This window comes from Chrysoperla carnea, chromosome 1 (assembly GCF_905475395.1).
Source record: "Chrysoperla carnea chromosome 1, inChrCarn1.1, whole genome shotgun sequence".
Lineage (NCBI taxonomy): Eukaryota > Metazoa > Arthropoda > Insecta > Neuroptera > Chrysopidae > Chrysoperla > Chrysoperla carnea.
Genome location: NC_058337.1, coordinates 118,160,503 through 118,187,725, shown reverse-complemented (window position 1 = coordinate 118,187,725; position 27,223 = coordinate 118,160,503). Strand labels below are relative to the sequence as shown.

Sequence of the window (27,223 nt, the reverse complement as noted above, 5' to 3'; positions counted from 1 at the left end):
TTAGATTAAAAATTTACCAATTAAATATGACATTTGATGTAATTTTCGTTCTCGTTCGGTCATATAGAAAGCGACTACAATTGTAAATGATATTGACACTGGCCAGCATACGACCAAAGATGTTCCAACATATTCAGAATATGTGGTATTTTTTGTACCAAATAAAGGTTCCATAAACTGTTAAAAATATTGTTATTAAAAAAGTGTATTGTGCTTAGCTTTAATATTCGATTTATTTTGACCTGCCTAGAGATTCGTTGTCATAGACGTGCCGAGGGAGGCGAGTCAGGACAGTTTTCATACCCTGGATCAGAACTTACCATTGATTTAATTGTGCCGAAAGCTTAATACCTTCATGTTCGGCGTGATTTATGATACATCCTATATATTAAAACTGTATTCGCTTTGTCTCTTTAAAGATGGGACTAGAGAAAAAGGTGGAAAAAAGACTAGAGAATCATTTCACTTTACGAACGTACTTTTAAAGGATAATCAGCGGCCAAAGAAGCTTCTTCATTCAAATCAACTTTATTAAAAAAATCTACTTCAGCTCGACGAATTTCCTTCTCAATTTCAAATGCATTAATCACATTCGACAAATCCAATGAAATTTTAATAAATGCTAAATCTGCTAATGGTTTTAATTCACCCGCAAATAAATCTGATGCTAATTCCTGTCGTACAGATTGTGTAAAATCCTTCGGGAATAAAATATATCCACTTAATTCACCATTTCTCGCAGATTCCAATAATGAGCGTTCATCGTTAAATTTAATAAATTCGATAATATTTGTATCAATTCGAAACAAAATCTGACAGCTATAATATATAGTCTTACATTCATCGGATTCCTTAATTTCGCCACTATAAAGACCGACGGGTAGTTTTCGTGGTTCATGCCCAATCCCATAATAGAACAGGACCAATAATGATAAAGTAACCAACAGAAAATAGACGCTCCAAGATAAGTTGCGTGCGATAACTAAAAGATTTTTCTTGGATACCGATACAATCTTATAACATTTGGGACGTTGAATGCCCAAAAATATTTTACATTTATCATATTTTGAAACGTATTTCTTCAGTTTAGTTTCTACTTTTGGTCGTGAAATTTCACGTAATGATATTGATGTAATATCAAAACCTTCTGATGCAGTTTGTTTAAATTCTGAAATTTCTGGCGTAATTATAATTGCTTGTTTCATGACATTATCCACAACTGTATCAAATTTGTCCAATTTTCTCGAATATAAACGAGTGTATAATGCATCTAAACTTTTTTCAGTGCTACGATCAAGTATGGTTTTAGGACGGCCTTCAACTATAATACGACCTTCACGTAAAAGTCCCACGCGATGTGAAAACTCAGCTTCTATTGAATTAGCGGTTGCAACTATTATTGTTGTATCCTTTTCGTTTGATAAAAACAGTAAATGATTCCATATACTAAAAAAGATTTAGCTTATGGTGATTAAAATATTAAATAAGTTAGTATTTAGAAGTATGTAAAAGAACTATTAAAATAGCTTGTCGTTTAGGACCTAGATGGTCTATCCTTATTTGCTGCTTTTCGATGGACACCTTTTAAATATAGAGCTAGCCCTTCTTATCTCTACCCTCCATAATTTAAAAAAAAATGTATTTGAAATGATGAAGACATCGAAATCCATCTTAGGCCATTTGCAAGGTGGTTGAGAGAACAAAGTTAGATGTGATGTTTATATGGTCGTTTGTAGATATGCCTAAGAGTCGGGGTTTGCCAGAACTCAAAAACTCCTAATGAAATTTAATAAAACTCCAAAATAAGTTGGCTGTAGTCGAAAAACCTGCCAAATTCTAGGCTGCATTTAATTCTCTACCCTGCACACACAACTTTTTTTCAAATTTTGTCAAAAATTAAAAATTAAAAAAAAAAGTGTGTAATACCTGTTACGTATTGCAGGATTAATACCACGCGTTGGTTCATCTAAAATTAACAATTGTGGTTCATGTAATATAGCAATAGCAAAGGATACACGACGCCGAATATTATCATCGTATAATTTTAAAATATGCTTTTCCGTGGGTAAAGACAAAAAATTCGTTAAAAATGATATTCGATGATTTAAATATTCATTGCTTAATCTTAAAATGGATGCGTAATATCGTAAAATTTCATCAATTGAAAATTCTAAATATAGGCCTTCTCTTTGTGGCGCAAAACCTACACGAATACCAGGTATTCCACATAATGGATTTCTTGGATTGTAGCCAAAAATCTAAACCATAAAAAACAAAATCGGTGATTAGCATTTCGAATTGATATTAATTTAAGATATCGATAGTAACTATTTTCAGATATCATAAGCTGAGGTTACTTTCCGATTATTCTTTCTTTTATAACTTTAATGTAACCTCGCCTTGCAGTATAAATTTATTTTTCGTGAAATTACCTCGACCTCGCCATGATTTAATCGTGTTAATCCTAATAGCAAATGAAGTATGGTAGTTTTTCCTGAAGCATGTGGACCCAAAATGGCATATCTGAAAATCAGTGCTATCAAAAATATATAAATCTTTTTTTTTTAGACCAGTGGCATAACATTAAGATGTTGAGAATTTAAGCATTGTCAATTGAAGCCACACATGTTGACATTCCATACACCTGCGAAATATTTTAAAAATAAATACGAAAGAATTGGCCACAATCCTTGTAATTATAAATCCGTATAATCATTAAATCGATTTTCGAATGTAATCGTCTTTAAATTCGATTTGTTTATCTGGGACAGTTAAGAAATTTTTCCAACAACAAATAAGTAATGCCAAAAGAACGTTTCTTATGCAACAAAACAAAATTTTACTTTTCAGTTGGTAAAAATGTCCAAATTTTGGCGATTGGTTGTCTACTTAATTGAATTAACGAGCATCCCAAAATATACTATGGGATGCACCGTTTTTTGAGTTATCAAGCGAATAACTGAAAAATTACTGTTTCGAGGTATTTCCCCCTCCTGAAAGTTAAATTCCACTCAAAAAATTTCGTATCCTCTTATAACTGTTACTTAAAAAATTCCCAAAGCTGGTTCAAGATAGGGGCGTCTAAATGAATTTCAGATTGGTACTATTTTTTAGAAAAAAACGGTCTTTTTTGGGCTAATTTTCATAGTCTATTATAGAAAATTTCGCTTGTGTATGTTTTAAATAAACAAACATAAAATTATATTATACATTTCACCATTATTTGCTTTTAAATTACATCCTTTAAGAACTTGTCGCCAATGAGTAAAATATCCATAATTTTTAAAACCATCACGTATTTCAATCGCAGGTAATGTTGTATTTCTACGTTTGTGGATTGTAATCAATTCAGCTGGTTCAATTGGCGTATCTTGGGTATCAATATCGGCTCTGAAATGCTCTTGTAAAACTTTTTCTACTAATTCTTCTTCTTCTTCTAGAGCAATTAAATCATTTTGGTTACCTTCCATTGTGGATTGTTTACCATATTTTCGAATTAATCTACATTATTTAGCAAATACATTTTTGCGTGTTTATAATTATTGAGAGCATAGAATCATTGTCATGGAAATGTATTGTCTGCACTTATGGCTAGATCTCAGGTTTGTTCACAAGTTAGCCTAGCTCCTTCCACAAAACAGCGTTTATTTAACGAATGAGTGATAATTGTAAAATTTTTAATCCTCCCAAAACTTGGTGTATAGCATAATCTTTATAGTGGAATTCCAAAATTAGCATTATTGAAAATGTCTCTATTTAAACGAAACGTGGTGGTACGAGTAGTGTCCACCGACTTCCGCATCAGGCACCATCAAATCAAATTTTCCAATTAAAAAAAAATTTGTTGTTTCTTTAATAATTAAGACGCCGATATATCTAGATATCAAGATATATTAGGAGCTTAATCACGAACAAATACCAGTACATTATAGGATGGGACCCATGGAGGTTTTTTTATAATATCTCCACGATGGGATCCCACAATGAATAAGAAATATATATCTATATATTCTAACTTTCAATAATATTTCTAATTGTCAAATCCTATATATACCTATTCGATTCAAATAAAGAGTTTTATTATATTATTTCGCGGAAGTAAAAGAATAGTAAGAAGAAGAATAAAAAGTGTGGTCGTGACTCGTGGCAAAACAATTAATTTGTTTAAAAAGAAAAAAGCTTTAGCTAAACATAAATATTTTCATATATTGCAATATCCGATAAATCATAGAATGAGCTGTTAAAACTCGATTTTATTATTAAATTATCTATATTTTAATGAACCAAACGAAAATAATGATAAGAAAAATATTTATGCTTTTTTTATAACAGTAACAGTGGCGGATCTGTTATGATATAAATTATGTAGTATGATGTAATTTTAAAAATTATTTAAAGAAGCCCATATACATTACAATATTTGTACCAACAAGTTATATGAAGGTCATTAATAATAATAATTATCATCCTAATTTCCCTCTAATATATTTTCCCTCATAAGATGCTTTTTATTGAAATGAGTTTTTTGCCTTTCCATATTCTTGAACTCATGAAATATTTACATTGAAGAGGGTGACGGTAAGTCGACAAGGAAAAGACACTTTCATAAATGAATCCTAAGAAAATTTTAACTCAATTTGGTAAGGAAGTTGATACTTCAAAAAAGCACTTTCTTGAGAAGAACCCAATCTGTATATCGATTCCCATCACTCTGGGGCTCAATTAGGAGGCGCTGTTTAAGCGCAAAGCCTTAAAAAAGAAAAAATTCATGATATTTTGACATAAAAAGGCGGAGTATCTGAGAAGTTGACACCCTAAAAAGTACATCCTGAACTTTTATCTCAATTAGGATAAATCGTGTTTTAGGGATCATAAAACAGACTTATAACTTCGATACAGTGCATTACTGCATAAGCAAATATTTTTGAGGAACTACAGTATATTTAATCTTCAAGAGTTACAATAAAAAAATATCTATATTTTATTTATTTTACTGGAAAGTTTATTTATGGAAAGTTGATGGATCTTAAGGAACGTGAGTCGTAGCTTTATGAATGGTTTGTTCTATGCAACAATTGACAATGTTCTCAATTTTCAATTTGAATTTCTCGGTCGATGAACACACGAGCAGTGTATGGTCACTTTAATTCCTTAGAAATTTACTCTCAGAAGATTTTCTAATAATTTAATTGAAGATGAAAGTTTTTGCATAAAAATAAAATTCATTGACGTATTTTTTTTTTGGCATAAATAACTGCACCTTATGCCTAACCCCTCACCCGTCTCTGTTTCTATATAAATGATGCAAAAAAATATAATATTGAAAAAAAAAACTTAATAAGCCGGTTCAAACTTGGGTACTATCTAAAATAAAGCATATTCTCAAGATAAAATACTAGTATTGTTGATTGCAATTAATTATTTTAATTTTAAGTAAACAAGTGCTTACGTATATACCCCCCTAGTTCAGTAATAAAAAAAAAAACTATTTGATAAGCTTATTAAATCGTAATTTTACAAATTTTATTCAAGTTCTTAAAACTGTGATACTCGAGCGAATTCGTTTCTAATAAATTTTTTTTTTATATTTAATTTTAAAAATATTTTTACAAGTATTCTTAAGTTGTTAATCAGTTGTGAGTACCCTCTCCATTAAGCCGGTGTCATTTGTGAAGGTTAAATTAATTACTTCCAAATTTATTAAATAATTATTGAATAAAATGGCTTCATCGTTAAATAAATTACGAATTTCAACAAAATTACTTCAAAATTCAAATTATTTTGAAACAATTCCTCAACGTTTTGGGTAAATATTGTTGTTTCAATTTATCAAGGTGTGCTCAGGGACGTTTCAATATACAAGATGTTTCAATATCAATTTTTATTTCTTTTGAAAACAGAAAAAAATTTTTTCGAACTTTGGTATTGAAAGAAAGTACTTGCGTTAGTTCGAAAAAAAAATCGAAAGAAAAAATACTCGCTTCTAAATTAAATTCTAAGCATATTGATCCTTAAAAATAAGTTATAGAATTTATTTTAAGAAAATGCTGTACTGAACTTTACCGAAAAGTGCTTTATTTTTCAGAAGTGAATCTATTTATGAAAATGTCCAATGATGACCAAATATATCCGTAATTCATGTGCGTTTCTAGCTATAGCACTGAGGATACATTATATACAAAAGATCCCTTTTTTAACATTTTTGCATGCCGATAGAATTTGATTACTTCGTAGCATTTCCCAAGAATGCTGCTGTAACATAATCGTTCAAGTACGGGTCGTTTGAATGAATTTAAAGACTTCGTATTTTCTTTTAAAGAGCTTTGTTTAAACTATGCGCGAGATCCTATATTCCATGTTTTTTTTTTTCTTCAAAATTTGAACCCCCATATAACCAGAATTTCTTTATTTACTGTTTATTTGTACATATCTGAAAAATTTTCAATCCCCTATGAGACCAGAATTTGTTTATTTACGCTCTTCGTGAATATGTAACTTTAGAAGGAGATTAATTAAGAATATTTTTGTCACAGGTCATCATGGTTCACTCACGTCGAAATGGGACCACCAGATGCAATTTTAGGTATCACCGAAGCATACAAAAAAGACACCAATCCAAAGAAAATCAATTTAGGTGTGGGTGCTTACCGTGACGACAACGGAAATCCATTTGTGCTACCATCAGTCCTAGCCGCAGATCGTCAAGTGTGCGATGCTTGTTTAAATAAAGAATACGCACCGATTAGTGGCACACCGGAATTTTGTAAGGCTGCAATTAAATTGGCACTTGGTGATGATAGCAAGGCATTAGATCGTGTGGCAACTGTACAAAGTATTTCTGGAACGGGAGCGTTACGTATTGGAAATGCATTCTTTTCGAAATTCTTTAAGAGTAAGGATCTTTATATGCCGACACCCACATGGGGTAATCACGTACCACTTGCCACGCATTCGTTACTAACACCAAAACAGTATAAATATTATAATCCCAATAATTGCTCACTTGATTTTGCGGGATTATGTGAAAATCTTTCGGTAAGTCTTAGGATGTAAAAGAAAATTTAAAGAGTGATTCCTTGATTCGTAATATGAATTATTGCTCCCGGTCTTATGTATACGATTTTGAATGTCACCTCAGAAATTACATGTCCAATCATCAAACGGATCCGATTTTGTATTTTTGAGTTAAAATTACTCTTAAAAATGATTTTTATCCAAGTCTACACAATAGCTGGGAAATAAAAATTTTCGCAATTTGGGAGCAAATTTTTTTGTAATGTTACAAGGAATCACTTTCTTTTTCTAAGCAGAATGTCCCTACAATAGGGAATATTCATGAAATTTAAATTTGGTTCAAATATTTTTCTTCCGTAACTTTAATGACTGGACATTTCAACTAAACCATTATTTTAGTAATTAAAAATTTCTAAAATGGAAATTCAAATTTGTATACGGACGTGACATCAAAGTACGGGCTTGTCAAATTTGTTGAATACTGTATGATATTAATTACTTACATTTTATATGGTATTTCATTAAATTCTACTATTCCACGGCTTTTTTGTAAATTCTGTGTTGTAAATTCATTTTTTTAAAGTGTTAATTATACATTGAACTGTCACCAATTGACAGATCACGTACTTATACGTCATCAACAGAGAGCGCCAAAAAACTGCGTTTAAATATCTCAAAATTATAATGTATTATTACATTTAAATACAGCATTTTTAAGCAGTATTTATATGTTTTACTTTGTTATAACGGTGTAAACAATGAATTAAAAATATAAAAAAAATACATGAATATTCCCTATTTATCTTGTAAGCATAAACATTCTGTAACTTAGACGTGCTATCATTTGTAGCGATTTTTTTTTAAAGAAAATATTTCCTACTTTTGAATAGAGAAATAATAAAAATTTTTGTTCTTTCAGCAATTACCAGAACATTCGCTAGTATTATTACACGCATGCGCACACAATCCAACCGGTGTTGATCCAAATCTTGAACAATGGAAAGAATTATCGCAGTTAATCAAGAAAAAGAAATTATTCCCATACTTTGATATGGCTTATCAAGGATTTGCATCAGGTGATATTGTAAAAGATGCTGCAGCCGTACGATTATTTATCAACGATGGACATCTAATTGCATTATGCCAAAGTTTTGCCAAGAATATGGGCTTGTATGGTGAACGTGTTGGTGCCTTCTCAATTGTTGGTGAATCGCCGGAGGAAGCTGCACGAATTTTGTCACAATTGAAAATTTTAATTCGCCCAATGTACTCAAATCCACCAATTCATGGTGCACGTATTGTTACCACAATTTTAACCGACAAAAAATTATATCAACAATGGTAATTATCTTATTCTTATTATATACAATAGATATACAGGGTGTATCGAAGAAAGCGGAGTGGTAGAGTACACCAAAAAAAGCAGTTTGTAAAGTTTCTCATCTACGACCCCTTTGGTTATTAGCTATTTTTTCACAGACTTTAAGTATGCTTGAACTGCTTCACTCCTCACAGATTTTTGAGTGGTTAAACTGACGTTTATGCATTGATAGTAAAGATACCTTCAATCTTACTTTAATATTTAAATAAAATTTAACTGCCTGGTAACTAATTGAAAGAATGATATATATACATTTTTGTCGAGATCAAGTAGAGGGCTTTTAGCATCAAGAGCCAGCACCCTACGAAGCTATATAGCTCAGAAATAGAATGTAAAATGTTTCTAGTAAAGACGTAACTTTTTTCTGTGAGATAGCGGAAAGCCTGCACGAGAAAAATACACTATCCATGCTGAAGACACCTACATTTAGTCGAAATACGTATTTATAATACAAAAAATTAATCTCAGCATTACGGAAAATTTGAAATTTTATTTTATCGAAAATCGACTTAATTGTTGAAATACCATGTTAAACAGTTTTTATGACGCAATCGTTTGTTTTTGACGTCATGTAAATAAAGAAAGATTTCCACTCTTAAATAGCCACACACACATAACTGATATTCCCATTTTAATACATACTACAAAATTTTCACCTAATTAGTGATCGCGTGGGTAAACAGTGATGATTACAAGAAAATGTTTCAAACAAAAGTTGTTTATTTTTTTATAAGGAACATTTTTACATTTAAATATTTGTTCTATCTCTAACGGTTTACAAGATGGGTCCTACGGACCCGAGACCCAATTGACCTATGTTGCTCATTTACGAACTCGACCTCACTTTTTACGTCTTAAGTACACTATAAAAATTTCAGCTTGATATCTCTTTTCGTTTTTGAGAAATCGTGATGACAGACGGACAGACATACGGAAATGGAGTAATTAGGTGATTCTATGAACTCCTAATCCAAAATTTTGTTCGTAGCATCAATATTTTTAAGCGTTACAAACTTGGGACTAAACTTAATATACTATGTATATTTCATATACATAGTATAAAAATAGTTATAATTAAATAATCTAGCGAATTTATTCGAATTTGAATTCCAGTAATGAGTGAGTTTTAATATTGTATTTACTTTTAGGTTGGGTGATGTAAAAACAATGGCTGATCGTATCATAAACTGTCGTGAACAATTAAAATCAAATCTAAAGAAAATTGGTTCAAAACATAATTGGGACCATATTACTGATCAAATTGGTATGTTCTGTTATACTGGCATGAAACCCGATCAAGTTGAACGTTTAACAAAAGATTACAGTATATATTTAACAAAAGATGGACGTATTTCAATGGCTGGCGTTACATCCAAGAATGTTGAATATTTAGCTAATGCCATGCATGAAGTTACTAAGTAAAAAAAACACGATATTATGGTTACGATTTAAATGCTTCATCAAAGAAGAGTATACAGAGAGATTTTATTATTTTTATTGATTATACGTGCCTGTGAGAAGATACAAAGAAAGAAGTTACGAAAAAATATCAATTATTGCATTTATTATATAAATTTTATGCTCATTTTAAGTATGTTAGGTGGTCATATTGTATATACCACACTGTACTCATGTACTCATGTATAATTTTAATAAATATCTATATTTCACTAATTTAAATTTAGTTTTTTACTTTCATCCCTTTCCCTCATATCACCTTGCGTAGGGATTAGATATCCCAATTGGGTATATTTGAAAATATTCGAATATTAATTCCCACTTTCGCGCTTCACATTTCCATTCTTCGAAGGTTAAAAACATATAAAAACAATCCATGAAGCTGGTTGTATATCTTGTCAATATTTGAGCTCAATCAATGCATAACTTTTTAAGTTTTTGAAGGATATCCATTTCAACCCTTTATTCTTTCTATTAGGAAAAACGTAATCAAAATCCGTTTTGTAGTTTTAAAGATCTAAGCATATATAGGGATTAGGGACAACAGACAGACGAGACAGAAGCAACTTTTTTATAGACTATGTATTGATACATTTATGTGTTCAAAATTTTATGCCATTTCAACTACATTGCGATGTATAGAGTTGCCTATAAAAAAAAAAAAAATATATAACAAAATTTTTAATAAATCCTAAGTTTTTATACCATGCATATATGTAATATGCAAGGTATATTAAGTTTAGTCCCAAGTTTGTAACGCTTAAAAATATTCATGCTGTGAACAAAATTTTGGTATAGGTGTTTATAAAATCACCTAATTAGTCCATTTTCGGTTGTCTGTCCGTCCGTCCGTCTGTCTACCAACACAATAACTCAAAAAAGAAAAAATATATCAAGCTGAAATTTTTACTGCGTACTCAGGACGTAAAAAGTGAGATCGAGTTCGTAAATGAGCAACATACTTCATTTGGGTCTTGACCTATGGGTCCGTAGAACCCCTCTTGTAAGCCGTTAGAGATAGAACGAAAGTTTAAATGTAAAAAATCTTTCTTATAAAAAAATAAACAACTTTTGTTTGAAACATTTTTTCGTAAATATCACTGTTTACCCGTTAGGGAGCAAATTATTGCGTAAATTGTATAATTTGTATTATATGGGGATATCAGTTACGTATGTGTGACATGTATATATGTGTAATGCGATAGAGTAATCAACAATGTCTATGCGTGGTATTTCAACAATTAACTCAGTCAATTGTTTGTTTTCACTTATTTATCATAATATTTTAATATTCAAATCCTCATTTATAAATAGGATTTTTTTTAATACTTAAAATAGCTGGTATTTTCAAAATATTATGAGCTTTCATAAAATTTTCATTTTTAAAGCGAAATTAGTTTGTTTCTAAAACTAAAACTTAAAATTCTATAGAATCGCCTCAAATATCGTAATAAATAATTTATTTATAAAAAAAAAAAGTTACTGTATTTAAAAATTTACATTAAAATGCAGTTTTATATAAAATTTTTCTGTTTTATATGATTCCCTATATACATGTATAGAAAAAAAAACATTACCTGTATAATTTACCTTTCTCTATTATTTAAAATTAGAGGTCACAAAATAATTACGAAATACATAAAAATATAATATTTTTATTATTTATAATTAATAAATTTTTCATCTTTTATATTTAACAAAAATTTATATCTTACAACGTGTAAACAATATTCAACAAGTAAATAAAAATATTTATCAGTGTAGGCCACAGATTAAAAAAATACTTCACAATAATCTAGAGTTAAAAGTTGTTAACCTATAAAAGAAGTTAATAAATAGTAAATAACTTTAAAAGCAGCTTTTTAAATCAATTTATATTTAAAATATAATCAAAATTATTAAATTTAACTTTGTAATAAATGTTGTAAAGTTTATTAAAAAATAATAATAACAACAACCTGTTGATTTAAATGGTGGCAAGTTAAACTACGTTTTAGTAAAAAAAAATTCCATATTGCGAGATGATGTGTACTGAACAATATGCCTTACGTTGGAATAACTATTCCAATCATATCTCCGGAGCATTCGATTCTCTTCGCCACGACGATAACTTAGTGGATGTTACACTAAGTTGTGATGGTGGCAAGATACGTGCCCATAAAATCATGTTATCTGCATGTAGTCCGTATTTTCGAGATCTTTTCAAAGAAAATCCATGTCAACATCCTATTGTAATCTTACGAAATGTTAGCTACACAGATTTATCAGCGATTGTATCGTTTATGTACCAAGGTGAGGTGTCTGTGATTAGTGATCAATTAACTTCTTTCTTGCAAACGGCAGAGCTTTTAGAAGTACGTGGTTTAACTGATTCTGGACGAGAATCACCAGTTTTGCCTGTAGAAGAAGTTGATAATCGATGTTTACCACCGATTGGAGACGAAACGCAACAGCAGCAAGTTGAAAGAATTCCTGAGAAATTTTCACCAAATAATAAGAAAAAACGGCGACTTACTAATGATGAACAGACAAATGTTTTGGATGGTTCGTCGGTTAATAAATTGAATGAAAATGCATCTATGATGGAAAATTCAAATGAAAATTATAATTATGTTGGAGAGGTTTACGGGAAAGAATTGATTGATGTTTCTGAATTGAATCAAAAAAATACTTCTTTTATTACAGGTTAGTAATTAAAAATGAATTTATTATCCAGTCAAATTACACTTTGAAGGTTACAAAAATTCCCATAGAGCTAAAAATTGGTATGAATGTTCAGAATACTATTATAAATGAATTGTGAAAAGTCCACATCAATCTCCCTTGTGCAAAAAATTTTATTGAGGGGGGAAGTTTGCAAAAATAGATTTTTCGCGTTTTTCAGCAAAATGGTGAGTTAAACAGCAAAAATAGTTCAGACAAAAATTGTAGATCATTCAATTTGCTACAAAATGTGTCTCTGCAGCTTTTTTTATAAGTGCTGCCATTTTCGTTATATAGCGGTTCAAAAATTGGAAAAATTATTTTATTCGTAATACGTTTGTATACATTTTTGAAACGTTATACGAGTAAAAATATGAGTCCCTATATCTTATACATCAAGAACTCCGTCCCTATTTTTATTTAATAGCATGACCTGAGTAACATCTGTCTGTCTTCCATTCAATTGTCAGCGTGGTGATGCTCGTAAATCTGTCTCATTTCAAAGGTCTCATACTCCACAAAATACTGTTAGTCGTAAGTATTGAAAGAAGTGGTGAATTTTCGGAGTACTTGAAAGACTAAACATATGTAAAAATTCAAGTGCAGTGTCGAAAAAATTATACTCGAAAGAGTAGCATTGATGCTGTGAAAAGACAGCGCCAAGATGGAGAAGCTGGTTCATCAAAAATTAGTCCTCATATTTTTACTCGTATAACGGTTCAAAAATGTAAGTATTACGAAAAAAATTATTTGCTCAATTCTTTGAACCGCTATATCACGAAAATGGCAATACTTATGAAAAAAGGTTTAGAGACACTTTTGGTAGAGAATCGGATTATCTCTAATTTTTGTCTGAACTATTTTTGCTGTAAAACTCATCGTTTTGCTGAAAAACGCGAAAAACCTATTTTTGCAAACTTCCCTTAATTACTTTACTTAATTGCTTTGAGCTCTCCTAGTTCAAAGAAGTCATAATTAATCACATCAAAAGTTCATTTAAATTAAAATTATTTAGAACTTTCAGTAAAACTTTCGAAGAAGTTTCGCAGATTTATCTTGATCATTTAATTTAGGACGAACTGCAACTGTAACGGCAACAGCTACAGCAACTTATAAACGCAAAGACGAAACAGGCAATGTTATATCGGAACAAACAACGGAAACTAGTAGTACCCCAGGACCTTCTGCAGATCAAGATGGTAAGTTATAAAAAACATAAAATATTGATTAGATGTATATTGAAAGGGAAACTGTTGTACACTCAAACATGAAACCATTCACTCCCAAACAAAAAGAATAATCTGGAAAATTTCTGGATTCATGTTTGATTTTACATTTTATTTAATTTGGGACTCCCTATCCCAATGGATATGTTTGGTGCCGCAGGTAAGACAACAACATTGTTTCCTTGTTCAAAATGCATGAAAGTATTTCGTCATCCGAATAGTCTACGGTTACATCTACAATTACATACTGGCGGCACAAAATGTCCAATTTGCGCTGCTGTTATGTCACGGAAATTTGAGCTCAAGAAACATATGTTTAAGAAACATCAAATCACAGAAACTTTGGTAATCATTTTCCATTTTCCATAATATTAACATTTTAGACCAAGATCCCGGTGCCCCCAGACGTTACTTATTTTCTCATAAGAAATATAAATGGGATACAGTAGTGTTAGTACGTACTTTGAGTGTGTGCATACCTGCTACCTTGGGTCGACGGCCAATTCATAGGTACCAGGTGCTAAAGGTAGATAAATACAGTACTGATTTTTCTCAAATTCTCAGTGCTGATTTTTACATATGTTTTAGATATTTTTGTTAAAAATCAATAATCATTATTGCCAGACACTTTCCATCGGCACTTACCCTTACCAGACGCTTTAAAGCTTCAAAAAAAAAAACAACATATTCTTACTTATGATCTCACTCTTGATTTTTATATATGATACTAAGGGATCTATTTGAACACCCCTGGTCAGCAGCCAGACCAATTGGAGGGGTCAAACATCCCCCAGACACACATAAAGTGTCGCTAAAATTCTGCTCTGTTCGATATGATCAAGAGAGATTAAAGATTCGTTACATGCAAAATGGAATCGAACCTGAAGATTACAAGGTATTTTAAAGTGATCTGGGTTGAGAAAATTTTATGAATAATAAATATAAGTTTCTTTAAAATATGTTTAACATCTTATCATCGAGTAAAATTGAATACTACTATTTAAAAAATTCATGTTTATTAAATCTTAAAATTATACAAAGCTATACATGTCATTTTACAATTCAGCGTGATCTTTACTGTCATCATCGTCTAAGTTTGATAAGTCATCATCAACCCAATGTTGGCAAGTTCTTCGTCTCCTCGTCTTCGAATTTAAAGGTGTCTCATTGTTAACAGCGGGTAAACTTATCAATTGGGATTCATCTGGATTATCTAAATCAATATTTTGATAGATGATCCCGACAGTATCGTGCAATGTATCTTTGCCACTGTTAGTTTCCACAAACCTATCAAAATTATCAAAAGCAACCCCAGTACAGAGATGTGGTGATTTTACAATTGCTTCAGGACATATACTTGACTGCTGTATTGAAGTATATGTTGCTTCGGTTTCCAGCTCTTCTACAGCTGGATAACTAATGCAATGACCGTACCTATGAATTACATCAATAATTTTGCGACTACTTGTTAAACTTTTCAAGGACATTCCGAGCACAATATGTTTCGACGTTTTGACTTGTCCGTTATAAACACCATACACGACATCTTCACAGTAAGATTTGACTTGACGAATACATTTTGGATTATTTTTGCGCTTTCGATTGCTACCGGCTATCAGAGTGTAATAAAAGTCTAATAAATCTTGTGGTATCGATATTTCACCTTCTTTAAGGTTTTGAGCGGTTATAAGTTGTGGCAATTTTTTTTTCAGTTTGCAAAATAGATTTTCGCAATAATAAAGCAGCTTTGTGTAAAATGTCTTCATCCTTCAAATACTGAAATTATTGGTCATCAATAGAAATTAAATTTTTCGGAGCTACTAATTTTTTATTCTGAATGATAAAAAATTTAATTTGCTTATCAAATGCTTTTATTATCTTGATTTCTAAATTGTGTGGAGTGAAACTTCCTTTAATTTTTGTAGAATTCCCTTCTTCACTTTCATTTAATATTTCCATGTAATATCTATGAAGATAAGTCAAAAAATAGCATCGTCCTTTTTTTATTATATTTTCATTAATTAAAGCAGATATTTCCTCAAAAGCAGTTTGATGATGCTGACGAAGATCATGCCAATCACTTTTGGGTGTTTCTTTTTTTACTGATGTTTTATAAAAAAACTCTAATTTGCAAGGATGATGATAGTAAATTTTTGAAAGCGAATAATTTTCAAATTTATTAATGAACTCCTTATGCTTTTCATTTTCTTCATGTAGTTTAGAATCACAGATGCACTGAATCGAGTAGCACGGAATAGAGTAGCCTAGAGACGACAATAATAAAGAAAGATATCCATAAATAGATATCTCTCTCACACTCAAGCGTACAAATAATGCCCTCGCGCTTATACACATAGCGACACTTTATGTGTGTCTGGGGGGATGTTTGACCCCTCCAATTGGTCTGGCTGCTGACCAGGGGTGTTCAAATAGTTCCCTTAGTATCATATATAAAAATCAAGAGTGAGATCATAAGTAAGAATATGTTGTTTTTTTTTGAAGCTTTAAAGCGTCTGGTAAGGGTAAGTGCCGATGGAAAGTGTCTGGCAATAATGATTATTGATTTTTAACAAAAATATCTAAAACATATGTAAAAATCAGCACTGAGAATTTGAGAAAAATCAGTACTGTATTTATCTACCTTTAGCACCTGGTACCTATGAATTGGCCGTCGACCCAAGGTAGCAGGTATGCACACACTCAAAGTACGTACTAACACTACTGTATCCCATTTATATTTCTTATAAGAAAATAAGTAACGTCTGGGGGCACCGGGATCTTACTCTATTTTATTTAGATTCATTGAAATTTAATTTTTCGCTTCTGAATGAATATTTTCAATAAACTTCGCCAACATCATAAATTTTAGAATTGTCGTTAATTTTTAAATATTTTAGCGTTTTTTCAAATTCATCATTAGGTGAATGGAGTGGGAATCTGTGGACCTAGAATAAAGGAACAAATTCTTCTTGGTCTTGTACATTATTCCCATAATAATAATATGAAAAGAAACAATTGTACATATGTCAGCATTTATTCTGATAACCTGACGAAATCTAGGGCGGTTGATCCTTCAAGAATTCGATCATAAATTGTTTGTTAATACTACATGGAAACAAACAACCCGATATTCAGTAAATGAATCAGGGTGATCTGGGTATATATCGAAAAAGTTTGTTTCTTTTTTATACTTAGGTATTTCTTCTTCTTTCTCACGGCTTGGCTCAAGTACTATTTTATAATTTTCTTAGGAGAATGCATTCAAAAAATTATAAGCCAAGACAGCACTTTAAAATATGTTGGTCCGTCTAAGGATTTACAGCTGCAAAAGTATCTAACATTAAAAAAAAAATTTTATCTTCAAGAGGGAAAATTAAGAACTTCGGGCGTACAAACGCTCTTACTTTTGCCCGGCTTGCAACTCCTTAGATCAGGCCCTGGATATATTAGCTTTAGTTATGATTCTATTCTTTCTAATTAAGTGTATTTTTCAGTTTTCTAAAAAATTTCAAAAGAAGTATGCTCTTTTTTGTCGCCCTTCTGAAACGATGAATTTATAAATCCAAAACGTAAGGATGTAACTATACAGTTAATAAAAAAAACGATTTAAATTTCTTAAAAAATTAAATTTCAATGAAAATATTAGTTTAGAATTTGATTTTTTTGACATAAAATAGTTACATCAAATTTGATTTCGAAATTTATGTTTAGATATGAAAGGACAAGCCGTTGATGGTGAAGATGAACTACTATTTCGTTGTCGCCTCTGTTGGAAAGGATTCAAACATCCAATGTCCTTAACATTACATCGAGATGCACATGAAGGAAAAACTGAATGTCCTGTATGTCGACGGCATTTCAGTCGATCGTATGATATGCGATCACATTTAACTCGTATCCATAAAATGACATTAAGTTTAGATGCTAAATTAGATTTTACTGACGATAAAGTTTAGCAAATAGTTAAAAACATTAGAGTGCTTTTAGCACAGTTTGTGATATCGAATTAGTAAGAATTATTTATTCTCAAGAGAAAGCTAAGGTCAATCATAATTTTACAAATTTGTTTCAAAGAGTTAATCTTTAATAGAGTTTATATGGTACATATTAATTCGAGGCGATAATTTTTTTGAGGCATTAAGGCTAATTTTTTTGGTGCTTGTGAAGTGTTGTGAATTCATTCGCTTAGTTAATCGAATAGTCTAACAAATAGCCTTTTTATTCAATCACAATTGTTAATCTATTCAAACTATTTAAGCTTTTAACGTCACAAAAAGTAAAAATAAACAGAAAAAACAGAAAGTTATTGAGAAACCTTTCACATAAAAATTCAAGTCATTATCGGACTAAATAAACTCATCTACGCCGGTTTAACTTTTGTCAATTGTAGAAGTTTTGAATACTAATTTTTTAGAAGTCATAAAATTTATTTTTTGTATTTCCACTATTAATTTGTTAACTTGTGAACATAAACCCACGATGTCTTCAATTGATTTCTATACAAGTTACCAATTTCTTACAAAATGAGTGTCACAATTTGTTATTTTCATCTTTTGAATGTTACAATTTTTATTTAGGATCACTCGTTTAAAATTAAAAGACTGAATGTACTAAAAAATATAAAATTTGAAATAACTTAATTATTCTTTAAAAAAAAATCATAATTAAAATGTAATATGTTTCAAAATAACCCGATCATCTTAGTAAAAATAAGTAATCAACCTCGGAATCTAACGGAATAAGCTAATTTTTTGTACAAACCTTTATTTTGATAGTACAAATGCTGTCTCAAAAGTCACAAATGATAACGCGTTCGCGTCGCTAGATATTCAAGGTCAAAGGTATCGAAAATCTATTAAAAATAATAAAGATCGGATTAAATATCCGGTTAACAAGAAGCTTTCTTTTAAGGTAGGACTTAAATAAGCTCTTACTAATTTATATCATAATTTCTGTGACTTAATTTAACAAACATTCCATTTCTTTTATAAACGTTTCGTATAATTTTATATCAGAAAATGTATTATTGGGCCAGTATTTTTCATGAAAATTTATTCCATATAGTGCTCTTTAAACATTTTATTCACTCAGGGTAATAAAAAAATTTCATGGGACCAGAAATTCCAAAAAGTGCCTTAATTAAATAAAAAGAAGATATTTTTACAAATGATTATATATTTACCAAAGGGTCAGATCAAATTATTTTTGTTATTGGGTTTTTATAAATACCCTGTTTATTTAAAAAAAAATTTATATTAATATATATCCATTTTTTTTCCTTTTTTGTTAACTTTTTCATTAATATTATTAGAAAATTTTAATAGGGATTGTAAACTTAAGTTTGTATTTGTCATAGACATAAAAATACTGGACTGCTTATTTGGCTGTTACACTTACAATATGCGTTTTTTAGTTAATAATACTAAAACTACTGCGGAAATTTTAAAACAATTCACTAAAGCCATTTAAAAGTTATTATAATTTTTTACAGGGGCGGATTTATGAATTTGCCGCCCATAGGCAGGCATCAAAGTGCCGCCTTTTTTTATAAACAAAAATCTGTTTTATTTATTTGGAAATTGAAAAATATTTAATATAATAAATGAAATAACTTTTTAATCATAAGTAAGGTTTACAAAACAAAAAAACAATTCATTTTTCAATTATTTCAATGTACATTTTTACGCCAGACTTTTTCAACAGCAAATGTATCGATGATTTTGTTCAGATAAACTTGTAGCAAAGTTGCAACTTCAATACACATTATAGCCAAAGAATTTAGTCTGTTCTCTTTCATCGTGGAACGCAAATAAGTTTTAATTCGTTTCAAGCATGAAAATGGACGTTCCGCAGTACAATTTGCTAGTGCAGTGCAAGTAAATATTCTAACAGCAATATCGATCATCGGATACACCTGGTGCAAACTTGAACGGGGATGGTGAATTCATCCGATAATTCAACTTCTTTTCTTAACGATTTGAAAAAGTCGTTTATTTTTCTCGATGAATTAACATCTTTTTTCAATTTCTCATCTTTCTCTTTTCTTAAATTAGAGTACTGATACCCGCTTAGTCGTTGTCTACCATCACTCATTTTAAACGATTCAAATACTTTAGTACAGTCTCTGACATGGTACAGTTGACCAAAACAAGAAGGAAGGTTAGGTTATAGTTTTTCTGAGAAACGTTCTAAAACTTCCAGGATAGTGACATTCGCGAACATAGTGACTACATATAGTTTAAGTGAAGTGGCGACTTTTTCAAATGATTGTTTCACGCAAAATTGACTAAAATTGACAAAAATTCACATTTTTACATTTTTATTAAACAAAAAAATTTTTAATAATTGAAACGAATTTTTTGCCGCCCCATTTTTTTTTCCGCCGTAGGCACAGGCCTACTTTGCCTACCCATTAATCCGCCCCTGATAATTTATAAGTCTATATAGAAATGATTTTGCACAATTTTTTTTTTTACATAAACTAATCGGTTGTTGAGAAAACATTTAAAAATAAATCGAAAACCTGGTTTTTACTCGATAAATCAATTAATGTATACTATACAAGCAGCTGTAGTACATTTGGTTAGACAGAAATAAGACTATTTATTTACTTTGTAGCATGCTACAAAACGTATATATCCACAAATTGCTAATTTTCAGTACCTCTGCCTATTGTATGTCCTAAACATCCTTTAGGATTTACTGTTTATGTTAGGATTTAAGGTTCAAACTAATTTATATAAGTCTACATAGACAATTAATTCTCAATGGCGTTGATAACTTTCAACACAACGGAACATGGTTCTAGTGAAGAGTTTAATCGCACCCAAACTTAGTTTCTGTCAGTAAACATCATTTTTCTCAAGCAGTCCATTTGTTAGTTCTATGTTATTGTTAAATTTTTTTTAAATAGAATTTGGAATTATTTAAGTTAATATTGTTGTCAAATATTTTATAGGAAATTATAAAAATACGTATATTTTTTAATAAAAAAAATTTGTGTTCATTTTTTGAATTTTTTAAAATCATTTTGGAAAAATTTTCTGCAGTACAATGTATACACCGACACTTATGAAGTAAAATGGTATACTCTTAGCTTGCTAGAGGAGAAAACAGACTACCGTGATGTTAAATCTTCCGATCTTTTTATACCTTGCACATATGTAATATGCAAGATATACTAAGTTTAGTCCCAAGTTTGTAACGCTTCAAAATATTGATGCTAAGCAAAAAATTTTGGTATAGGTGTTCATAAAATGACCTAATTAGTCCATTTCCGGTTGTCTGTCTGTCCGTCTGTCATCACGATTACTCAAAAACGAAAAGAGATATCAAGCTAAAATTTTTATAGCTTACTGGGGGCCTAAAAAGTGAGGTCAAGTTCGTAAATGAGCAACATAGGTCAATTGGGTCTTGGGACCCATCTCGTAAGCCGTTAGAAATAGAACAAAAGTTTAAATGTAAAAAATGTTCCTTATAAAAAAATAAACAATTTTTGTTTGAAACATTTTTTCGTAAACATCACAGTTTATCCTAGAGAGCGCTAATTATGCGCAAATTGTAGTATTATATGGGTATATAAGTTATATGTGTGTGACATGTATGTATGTGTAATGTGACAGAGTAATCAACACTGTCTATGCATGGTATTTCAACAACTAACTCAGTCAATTGTTTGTTTTCACTTGTTTTTAAATAAATGTAGAAGAAAGATTAAAAACTAATTCGCTTACTCGGGTGGTAAATCAACCGATACAGCCCTCTACGTAGATGTATAAAAGATAGAAGAAGAATTTCGTTTTCAAAACATCTGACCTACCGTTATTCTTTGATGTTGAAGCCATTTTTGACAAGGCATAATTTGAGACGATTTGCGAAAGTTTGAAATTGAGAGGTTTTGGAATAAAGTAATTTTTAATTCCAGTTTCTGTTCAGAATTTTGTTAAATGATGTTCAAAGATTACTTTAGGATTGTTCACGCTCGAAAATTTAACATTGTTTTTCAGCCTTAAAAATGACCTTTTTGGAGTTTTTCAAACATTAAATTCTTAATATCTCAAAAATAGTGAACGATATTTTTTGGCGTAAAAAAAGGAGTGTATATGTTTTTAGGATTCATGTATGTTACTTTCTTTATTCCACCAAAACTTCTAAAGACCTTAACAGATTTGGATGTATGGGGTATCGTTCAAATGCTTACTTACTTACCCGAATGACAACAATTAAAAATTTTCAGGTTTTTAGGTTTTGAATACGGTTATTTTTTCAAGACCTGAAAAAAATTGGAATTTTTCAATTTTTGTACCCTTTAATGATGCATATATCTGGAATTTTTCGAGAGTGTCTGGAAAGTACATAAAAACCTACAATTTAAAACAAAAAGTTAAAATTCAATGATTTGCCTGAACTGTACGAACTGTTGGAATTTTTTTTCTCGAGGTTATATATCGGGCTAAAATTTATCACACCTTTTTATGATCATAACTTACATCTTTTTTCAGAATTTCAACTCAATTCCTTCATTTTTGGAAAAGTTATCAGAGAAAGTAAAAAATATGATATTATTGCGGTTTTCATGAGATTTTGAGATTTTGTTATGCTCAGGGTTTGGAACAGGCAGGGTCGATGCAGAAATTCATAATAAGGAAGTCTTTTTTATTCGCTTCAATTCAAGAAAACGTCACCAAAGAAAACAATGTAGAGATAAATTGTCCCAAAACTGCGTGCAGAAGTTCGGGCAGATCGTTCTGGAACCGGAAATCTCCTTTTCTCTGTTACATCTGAAGTTTATATATAGACGGTTTGTCAACTATTTTATTTTTATTGATTGCGCAGTCATGGTAGGGATCAAATCGACATCAGCGTTCCCAGTGGATATTTTTGGTGTTAAAGGGCGCTGTTCTGACAAAAAATTTTCAACTGTTCACATATAAATGGTATAGTAAATTACCAAAAATTATTGAAAAATAACAATTAATTAAACTTGTTACATAGAAACTGTGAAAATAAGAGACGAAATTGCATAAATAATATTATTATTATCAATCAAATACATAAAAAAAAAACAAACAATGTATTGTTTTATAAAATTAATTATACAAAAAATAAAAATTAATAGAACAAAAACAAAATAAAAAACGTAAGTAATAAATTCTTGTAAGTGAAAAAAGAGAATTATGGGTTGATGAACTATTTGTATTACGAAGTGATGAACAGGTTCTCAATTCAGGTATGATTTCTTCGTACCGTAAATATGTCGCAAATATGCGATTATTGGCCTAATCTGATCTGAATTCGAAATATTTAATATGTAAGTATTGAACAGTTTTAGTTCAGATTATTTTGATACCACAGATCCTGGGCAGATCTGTATCAAATGCCGTACGCTCTACCTCATTACGCAAAAAAACATCATGTTTTTTTAATGTCAAAAATAAATTCCTAAAGATATGACATACACATAATATCTTTGAACAACCTTTATGTACCTGGACTAAGTTCTTTTGACTTAATTTTTTGATAAAAACCGTAGTGCGAATTGCGTATGGATAAACCTTAGATCATCTATTACTACATAGACCCATCGTGTACCAAGTATGTACATTTTTGCTTGAGAAGATTAACAAACAATGCGCATGATCGTATTGACGAAAGTCAGATACTTCAACAATTACTATTTGTTTAATTAATTCTGTATAAAAGTTCTAAAAAATGGTTAGATATTGTTTTATTTGCAAAGAATATTTTAAAGTAGACATGTATCAATATGTTAGTAAAATTTAATTATTAAATGGCAATTATTATGTCAATACGCGCCAGGATATTATGGTACAGGAGCTCGCAACGTCAGCAGAACAAGAATTTTATTATTGCTGATTTTATGATATGTTGTTCTTCTTGCTCTTTTAGTTAGAGCTTGGGCCATCTGGCTGGCGGTAGTGGTTGCGTTTAGTACTGTGCAGTCCAAATTTACAGGTAATAATCCTTTTAAAAGTGTTTTAGTATGTCTGTAATTTTAATATTATGTTATTATTTAAGTATACAAAAACCTAAAATTTAAAAAAAAATTCAATACAATTACATAAGATAATAAAAAATAAAAAAAATTGCTGACTGCTGCTGGATTCGAGCTCGGAACTAATAACCACTAAAATATTATATTAAATACTTGCGCTTTAACGATCAAATTAACGTCTGGCAAATTAATTTTAGGTTTTTGTATACTTAAATAACATAATATTAAAATTACAGGCATACTAAAACATTTTTAAAAGGATTATTACCTGTACATTTTAGGATTGTCACCTGTACATTTAGGCTGCGCAGTACTAAACGCAACCACTACCGCGAGCCAGATGGCCCAAGCTCTATCCTAAAGAGCAAGAAGAACAACATATAAAATCAGCAATAATAAAATTCTCTCTTGAAAACGTTGCGAGCTCCTATACTTTTATATTGTATATTAAGACATGGGCATTAATAATCATGTTTCGTCATTTATTATCCTTCTCAATCATCTTGGAGAGGTACTTCTCACTCCTGCCAAATCCAGTTTGTATATTACCAAAGGCATAAACGGACCCATTTTATATCAAAATAACGTGGTTCTGAGTGTTTAATAGTTTTGTACTTTATTCTTAACAAAAAAGGAGTTTTATTTTATGATCATTTTATTTTGCTAATCAAAATAACAAGATTTTTATGTTCATGATCGTTTAATTCGTTTTTGTGGGTAAAAACTCGATCGCAATTTTGGCATGCATATGGAGGTCCTAAATGAATTAGTATATGTTTCATGAAACTTATTTTGTTGCTTAATATTTTTAAGCAAATATCACATTTAAATGATTTTCCCTTTGTATAAGCCCTTACGCCACACGAGTAAGGTATTTCCTCATGAATTCGTATATGCCTATCTAAATTGTTCCTACGGGTAAATTTTTTATCACACACAGTACACGAATGAGGTTTTTCTCCAGTATGAATTCGTATATGCTGATTTAAACTAGCCGTTTGGTTAAATGTTTTATCACACACATTACACGTAAAAGGTTTTTCCCCAGTATGAATTCGTATATGCCTATTTAAATCGGTCCTTTGGGTAAATTTTTTATCACATACATTACACGTAAAAGGTTTTTCTCCAGTATGAATTCGTATATGCTGATTTAATTGGTCCTTTAGGGTAAATTTTTTATCACACACAGTACACGAATGAGGTTTTTCCCCAGTATGAATTTGTATATGCCTATCAAAACTGTTCCTATGGTTAAATTTTTTATCACACACATTACACGTAAAAGGTTTTTCCCCAGTATGAATTCGTATATGCCTATTTAAATCGTTCCTTTGGGTAAATTTTTTATCACACACAGTACACGTAAAGGGTTTTTCCCCAGTATGAATTCGTATATGCTTATCAAAACTGATCTTATGGGTAAATGTTTTATCACACACAGTAAACGAATGACGTTTTTCCCCAGTATGAATTCGTATATGCTGATTTAAACTAGCCGTTTGGTTAAATGTTTTATCACACACATTACACGTAAAAGGTTTTTCCCCAGTATGAATTCGTATATGCCTATTTAAATCGGTCCTTCGGGTAAATTTTTTATCACACACATTACACGTAAAAGGTTTTTCCCCAGTATGAATTCGTATATGCTGATTTAAATGGTCCTTTAGGGTAAATTTTTTATCACACACAGTACACGAATGAGGTTTTTCCCCAGTATGAATTCGTATATGCCTATCAAAACTGTTCTTATGGGTAAATTTTTTATTACACACATAACAAGAAAAAGGTTTTTCCTGAGTATGAATTCGTATATGCTGATTTAAATGGGCCGTTTTGGTAAATTTTTTATCACACACAGTACACGTAAAGGGTTTTTCCCCAGTATGAATTCGTATATGATTAACTAAAGTTCTCTTTAGGGTAAATGTTTTTTCACAAACATCACAAGAATAGTTTTCTTTTTTATCATGATCTGGATTAGTTACTTCCAATACTTCATCGTAATATTCGTCTTTAATTATTAGCTCTGAATGTAATTCTTGTTCAATTTTTATTCGTTCTTTTTCTATAATTTCCGCCTTAATATCAATATAATCATTCATGTTATGATTATTTGAATCCAATTCCTTAAACATTTCATCATTATCTTTATCTTCATGCTTAATTATCAGCTGGGAACATGATTTTTCTATCTTCATATTTTCACCTGTTATTTCAAAATAATTTATTTTAAAGGAATGTATTTTTACCCAGCAATAAAAACAAATCCTTACCATCCATTTTTTAAGAATTTTAGGTAAACAATTTTTGTAATTCAAACTAAACTTTTAATTTATCTTTAATCGTACCATACCGTAAAAAGTTAAAAGCCACGGAAGCCTGAATGTCTCAATAGCTTTTTTTTTAAAAGTGTCTACCCACAAATATAAAACGAACTAGTGCACTTTCAACAAGTGCACTTGTGACTCGTGGGACATTATGGAAACAAACCTTTCTGAAAATGTCAGTCGGTAATGACTATTCTTTAATTAGCCACTACCGAAACTGTCTGGAATTATTAATAATTGTATGTCCGGATTTAATGATAATAATTAAATTTAATGATAATGTTTATAATTTGTCTTACGTTGTTAGTTAAAAATTTTTAACTAATCTAATATAGGAACTGACAAATCGAGGCACACAGTCTGGTGGTAGAAAAAACAAACTATTAATGGGTTACAACTGTGAACTGTCGAGAGATACAGTTTATATTAGCAATAAATTGTTATTAATAAATTATCGATAAATAAAATTAAAAATGGAAGTTAGAATTTTTACAGAAATTGTTAAATAAAAAAATAGAGTAACTTGTGCAGATAGAGATTGTAAAATTAAAACAAATAAAAATTTAAACATAGTTTTCTATAAATATCCAAAAGCAGGCGATCGTTCAGTGTTATTAGAAAATTTTTCTAATAACAATTTTTTGTTACTACAAATATTATAATAATTATTTTGAAATTAAATTTGTATAATAATAATAATAATAATAAATTAATAAAATATTTTATCAACAGTATAATACTTTGAGCATTCTTTAAATAATAATAACTTTTAATTAAAATATATTTTATATATCCATTAGTAAGATTTGTAAAAATCTTTGTTTTTCCAGTTTCCAGACTTCAAACATTTTAGTTTTTGATAAGATTATAAAATTATATTTTATTTCGCAACTAATTCTGTCTGCCGCTTACATAACATTCAATGTGACTGCCAGGTATTAACTGGTTATCATAATTATTTTGAAGTTGATGCATCTTTGTTTTTGAGTTTGAGTAAACATGCCTCATGTAATAATCGTTCAAAAAACGCCAACTTTATAGCTTTTAGCGATGACTACAAAACGAAAAATGTTTTTTTAACGTTATTTTAACT

The 27,223-nt window shown here is 30.2% G+C and overlaps 4 protein-coding genes across 5 annotated transcripts; 2 read left to right on the top strand and 2 right to left on the bottom strand.

The window, feature by feature from the left end:
- LOC123293868 (ABC transporter G family member 23-like) lies at positions 1-3,611 on the bottom strand. The gene is made up of 5 exons (XM_044874831.1): positions 3,211-3,611; positions 2,433-2,523; positions 1,927-2,258; positions 480-1,446; positions 1-177 (listed from the first exon to the last, which is right to left on the bottom strand). Exons 1-5 carry the CDS (start codon positions 3,468-3,470, stop codon positions 1-3), a joined length of 1,827 nt encoding a protein of 608 aa, XP_044730766.1. The 5' UTR covers positions 3,471-3,611.
- A 1,915-nt stretch (positions 3,612-5,526) lies between these two features.
- Positions 5,527-10,075, top strand: LOC123290724 (aspartate aminotransferase, mitochondrial). Its single transcript, XM_044871010.1, has 4 exons — positions 5,527-5,806; positions 6,534-7,035; positions 7,934-8,355; positions 9,544-10,075. Exons 1-4 carry the CDS (start codon positions 5,721-5,723, stop codon positions 9,815-9,817), a joined length of 1,284 nt encoding a protein of 427 aa, XP_044726945.1. The 5' UTR covers positions 5,527-5,720; the 3' UTR covers positions 9,818-10,075.
- A 1,675-nt stretch (positions 10,076-11,750) lies between these two features.
- LOC123290725 (protein bric-a-brac 2-like) lies at positions 11,751-18,310 on the top strand. 2 transcript variants are annotated; one of them, XM_044871012.1, is made up of 4 exons: positions 11,751-12,538; positions 13,630-13,755; positions 13,943-14,127; positions 17,494-17,549. In XM_044871012.1, the coding sequence occupies exons 1-4, from the start codon at positions 11,875-11,877 to the stop codon at positions 17,497-17,499; spliced, it is 981 nt and encodes a 326-aa protein (XP_044726947.1). In that variant the 5' UTR covers positions 11,751-11,874; the 3' UTR covers positions 17,500-17,549. The 2 variants fall into 2 exon arrangements, with proteins under 2 accessions (XP_044726947.1, XP_044726946.1); XM_044871011.1 differs by lacking the exon at positions 13,943-14,127 and having other exon boundaries at positions 17,494-18,310.
- Positions 18,311-23,660: 5,350 nt separating this feature from the next.
- Positions 23,661-26,371, bottom strand: LOC123302268 (gastrula zinc finger protein XlCGF57.1-like). The gene is made up of 2 exons (XM_044885133.1): positions 26,077-26,371; positions 23,661-26,009 (listed from the first exon to the last, which is right to left on the bottom strand). Exons 1-2 carry the CDS (start codon positions 26,081-26,083, stop codon positions 24,448-24,450), a joined length of 1,569 nt encoding a protein of 522 aa, XP_044741068.1. The 5' UTR covers positions 26,084-26,371; the 3' UTR covers positions 23,661-24,447.
- Between the last annotated feature and the right edge of the window lie 852 nt (positions 26,372-27,223).